General features: G+C 31.8%; 1 protein-coding gene across 1 annotated transcript; it reads left to right on the top strand.

Moving 5' to 3' along the window:
- The first annotated feature begins 405 nt into the window (after positions 1-405).
- Positions 406-4004, top strand: LOC106477357 (calpain-D-like). The gene is made up of 5 exons (XM_013937935.2): positions 406-475; positions 1588-1713; positions 2076-2228; positions 3515-3679; positions 3776-4004. The coding sequence occupies exons 2-5, from the start codon at positions 1595-1597 to the stop codon at positions 4002-4004; spliced, it is 666 nt and encodes a 221-aa protein (XP_013793389.2). The 5' UTR covers positions 406-475; positions 1588-1594.
- The last annotated feature ends 768 nt before the right edge of the window (positions 4005-4772 follow it).

Raw genomic sequence — 4772 nt, forward strand, 5'->3', positions numbered from 1 at the left:
GTTTATGGATTTCCACTTTTTACCTTGAGTTGATCATATTCCTTTGTTTCGCAGTACTGTTAAGCACAAGGGATTTACCTATTTTTTAAATTATAAATTCTTGATTTTTATGATCTTGGTGTTTGAATAGTTTTTGTAAGAAGGGGCTATTACAAAATAATTTTAATATAACATACTGAACTCTATATATATGTACCATATGTTGTTCACTACCAATACCAAATTGTAATGAAGATATGAAACCCTATAACTCAAGTACTTTTGAAAAGTGGTCCTTTCTTAATATTATGTTATTAACAGTTGAAAAAGTTTCTCTATACTCCTGTCAAGATTGATAAATCTTTGAGATGACATCTGCTTTATATTTTTTTTGTAGAACATGTATTGTGTTTTAAACAGCTTCCTCAGTTCCAAATGAAGAAGGAATTGACGAAGACCTTATATGGGCCCAACTACTTAGTTCTCGCTCTGCAGGGTATGTTGCACTCTTACATTGTCAATTTATAAGTTTGTTGTAACTAGAAATTCAGATTAATTTAATTTTTACTGAAACAGTATATGAGCAGGAAAGTTAATTGAAACATGCTCTTTAAATATCAGATTGGAGTAAATATACAACTTCAGTCATGAAGTGTTCTACACTTTATAACCTTTCACTACTGAAGTTGTATATTTACAGAACCTTTCATGACTGATGTATGTTTAATATAAAGTATAGAACATTTCATGACTGAAGTTGTATATTTACTGTAAAGTATAGAACATTTCATGACTGAAGTTGTATGTTTACTATAAAGTATAGAACATTTCATGACTGAAGTTGTATATTTACTGTAAAGTATAGAACATTTCATGACTGAAGTTGTATATTTACTGTAAAGTATAGAACACTTCATGACTGAAGTTGTATATTTACTGTCAAGTATAGAACATTTCATGACTGAATTTGTATGTTTACTCTGAAGTTGTATATTTACAGTAGTGGAAGGTTCTGTACTTTATATTAAACATACAACATCAGTCATGAAAGGTTCTGTAAATATACAACTTCAGTAGTGAAAGGTTCTGTACTTTATATTAAACATACAACATCAGTCATGAAAGGTTCTGTAAATATACAACTTCAGTAGTGAAAGGTTCTGTACTCTATATTAAACATACAACTTCAGTAGTGAAAGGTTCTGTACTTTATATTAAACATACAACATTAGTGAAGGAACATCCTGTATATTTTCTCATTCAGTTTTAGTTATATATCTAACAGTTAAACATGTACTGTTTTAATTAGCTAAGTATGTAAAATTGATTCAATTTTAAGAACTAAGTTTGTTTTTTTAATCTAGTTGTTTAGTGTTAGTTGAGATTTAATAATAAAGACTATATTATGAGGATTAAGTTATTTTACAAGTTTGAACATTCAGCTTAAATTAATCCTAAAAGATGTGCTAAAAAAGAAATTATTTTCAAATTGTGATGTACATTTTTTTATGCTTAAGATTAAACATCCTTCGTGTATGTTATTTAAGAAGGTGTCCAATGAAAAGTAAATTTAAACTTATGTGAATACATAACTAGCTTTCTGTGTAGGTTTTTAATGGGGGCATCTTGTGGGGGAGGTAACATGCAGGTGAATGATGAAGACTATCATAATGTTGGGTTACGACCTCGACATGCCTACTCAGTTCTTGATGTTCAAGACTTGCATGGATTGAGGTAAGAAGAATCAAGTTAGGGATTATGAATTCTTTATTACAAACACAATTTTATGTGTTTTATGAATTGAAACAATTAATAATAACATATCAGACGTTAATTTTGAGTTAGTTGTCAGCAGATCAGTTGTGTTTTGGTTCAGCGATGCTGTTGTATAAACTTAAGTTACATTGTAACATTTTTACTTTTGTTTATCTACCACTCATCTTGCTTGTCAAAGTAAATAGTACATTAATATTTTTTCTAAACCTAAGTTTATTGTGTAAAAGATCTCGGAGCTGCTCTGCAGGGTCCTTTTATTTTATAAGTCATGGTTTTGGCTTTTCCTGTTCACTCTAACTGTGTTGCAATATTCTCCTTAGACTAGTCAGACTTAGGAATCCTTGGGGACACTATTCTTGGAGAGGTGATTGGTCGGATGAATGCTCATTATGGACAGCCGAGCTTCGAGAAATGTTGATGCCCCATGGTGCTGATGAAGGACTCTTCTGGATGTCATTCTCCGATATGTTGAGGTAAGCCTAAAATTTGTACAAGTTTGAATTAATAATTATTAAAACACATTAGCAACTAGTACATTTGTACAAGTTTGAATTAATAATTATTAAAACACATTAGAAACTAGTACATTTGTACAAGTTTGAATTAATAATTACGGGTGGCTTGTATGATAAATTGTAGTGATCTATAAGATACACAAGTGGTTTTTATGATAAATTGTAGTGATCTATAAGATACACAAGTGGTTTGTATGATAAATTGTAGTGATCTATAAGATACACAAGTGGTTTCTATGATAAATTGTAGTGATCTGTAAGATACACAAGTGGTTTGTATGATAAATTTCTTGAACTAGTGACTAAACTACCTAACTGCTCATTTACAAATTTAATTTTATTGATAATGGTTGAATCATGTTAATGAGAAAGAGTTCGTAAAATAACTAAAGTTTGTGGATAATGGTTGAATCATGTAAATGAGAAAGAGTTCGTATAATAACTAAAGTTTGTGGATAGTGGTTGAACCATGTAAATGAGAAAGAGTTTGTATAATAACTAAAGTTTGTGGATAATGGTTGAACCATGTAAATGAGAAAGAGTTCGTATAATAACTAAAGTATGTGGATAATGGTTGAATCATGTAAATGAGAAAGAGTTTGTATAATAACTAAAGTATGTGGATAATGGTTGAATCATGTAAATGAGAAAGAGTTTGTATAATAACTAAAGTTTGTGGATAATGGTTGAACCACGTAAATTATAAATAGTTCGTATAATAACTAAAGTTTGTGGATAGTGGTTGAACCATGTAAATGAGAAAGAGTTCGTATAATAACTAAAGTTTGTGGATAGTGGTTGAACCATGTAAATGAGAAAGAGTTCGTATAATAACTAAAGTTTATGGATAATGGTTGAACCATGTAAATGAGAAAGAGTTCGTATAATAACTAAAGTTTGTGGATAATGGTTGAACCATGTAAATGAGAAATAGTTCATATAATAACTAAAGTTTGTGGATAATGGTTGAACTATGTAAATGAGAAATAGTTTGTATAATAACTAAAGTTTGTGGATAATGGTTGAATCATGTAAATGAGAAAGAGTTTGTATAATAACTAAAGTTTGTGGATAATGGGTGAACCATGTAAATGAGAAAGAGTTCGTAAAATAACTAAAGTTGAAGATGGAAAGGTAAAAATCAATTCTTTTGATTTTATCTCTAATTGTTATCTACAGATAAATATAACAAATGTTATGCTATGACTCACCAGTGATTTTGTACACTTCTCTCATTGTTGTAGATACTTCGACTGTGTTGATATATGTAAAGTCCGTTCAGACTGGAATGAAATTCGACTTCAAGGAATTCTTCCCCCACATGCTGATAAGGACAGTATGGCTGTAACAGTAATGACAGTATTAGAGGCTACTGAAGTGGAGTTCAGTCTTTTTCAAGAAGGCCAAAGGTAATATGTTAAATCAATTTACAGTGTGTTTGAAGGAAATATTTATATATTTCTAATTAATAATATTCTTTGACCTTAAAATTATTTTATAAACAGAAGTGCAGAAAGATCTCAACGCTCCCAACTGGACTTGTGTGTTGTAGTGTTTAGAGCGGCCGATCCTGCCCGAGGCCAAGTTGGTGCTTTAATAAAACACAGCAAGAGGCAAGTCAGAGGATTTGTAGGGTGCCATGCGATGTTGGAACCTGGCCTTTATATTGTCGTGTGCCTAGCCTTTAACCACTGGCATACAAGTAAGAGTTATTTTCACTTCCTTACCTTCTAATGGTTATTCATCATTTACCCTTGAGTTAACATAAATTTGTAGGGTGCCATGCGATGTTGGAACCTGGCCTTTATATTGTCGTGTGCCTAGCCTTTAACCACTGGCATACAAGTAAGAGTTATTTTCACTTGCTTACCTTCTAATGGTTATTCATCATTTACCCTTGAGTTAACATAAATTTGTTTCTAAGAATGTTCTGGACTTTCTTATAACTTTAATTACTCCCACTTAATTCCATTCTTTTTACAGTACAAACCCTGACAGGTCAGTAAACTACAGTTACTTTTTACAGTACAAACCCTGACAGGTCAGTGAACTACAGTTACTTTTTACAGTACAAGCCCTGACAGGTCAGTAAACTACAGTTACTTTTTACAGTACAAACCCTGACAGGTCAGTAAACTACAGTTACTTTTTACAGTACAAACCCTGACAGGTCAGTAAACTACAGTTACTTTCACCATAAAAAGGCTTCCCACAAGAATCACTACTAAGCAAGAAAGTATCAAGCATGATTTTATTTGTCATTCATGTGGTACAATGTGGTACATTCATGTGGTACTATGTGGTACATTCATGTGGTACTATGTGGTACATTCATGTGGTACTATGTGGTACATTCATGTGGTACTATGTGGTACATTCATGTGGTACTACATGGTACATTCATGTGGTACTATGTGGTACGTTCATGTGGTACTACGTGGTACGTTCATGTGGTACTACGTGGTACGTTCATGTGGTACTATGTGGTACATTCATGTGGTA

The sequence above is a fragment of the Limulus polyphemus genome, unplaced genomic scaffold (genome assembly GCF_000517525.1).
Source record: "Limulus polyphemus unplaced genomic scaffold, Limulus_polyphemus-2.1.2 Scaffold14482, whole genome shotgun sequence".
NCBI lineage: Eukaryota > Metazoa > Arthropoda > Merostomata > Xiphosura > Limulidae > Limulus > Limulus polyphemus.

Excerpts from the sequence above, each read along its gene's own strand:
- LOC106477357 (XM_013937935.2), top strand. The coding sequence starts at position 1,595 with ATGGGGGCATCTTGTGGGGGAGGTAACATGCAGGTGAATGATGAAGAC. Across the intron at positions 1,714-2,075 it reads CAAGACTTGCATGGATTGAG|ACTAGTCAGACTTAGGAATC; the intron begins GTAAGAAGAATC and ends TATTCTCCTTAG. Across the intron at positions 2,229-3,514 it reads TCATTCTCCGATATGTTGAG|ATACTTCGACTGTGTTGATA; the intron begins GTAAGCCTAAAA and ends TCATTGTTGTAG.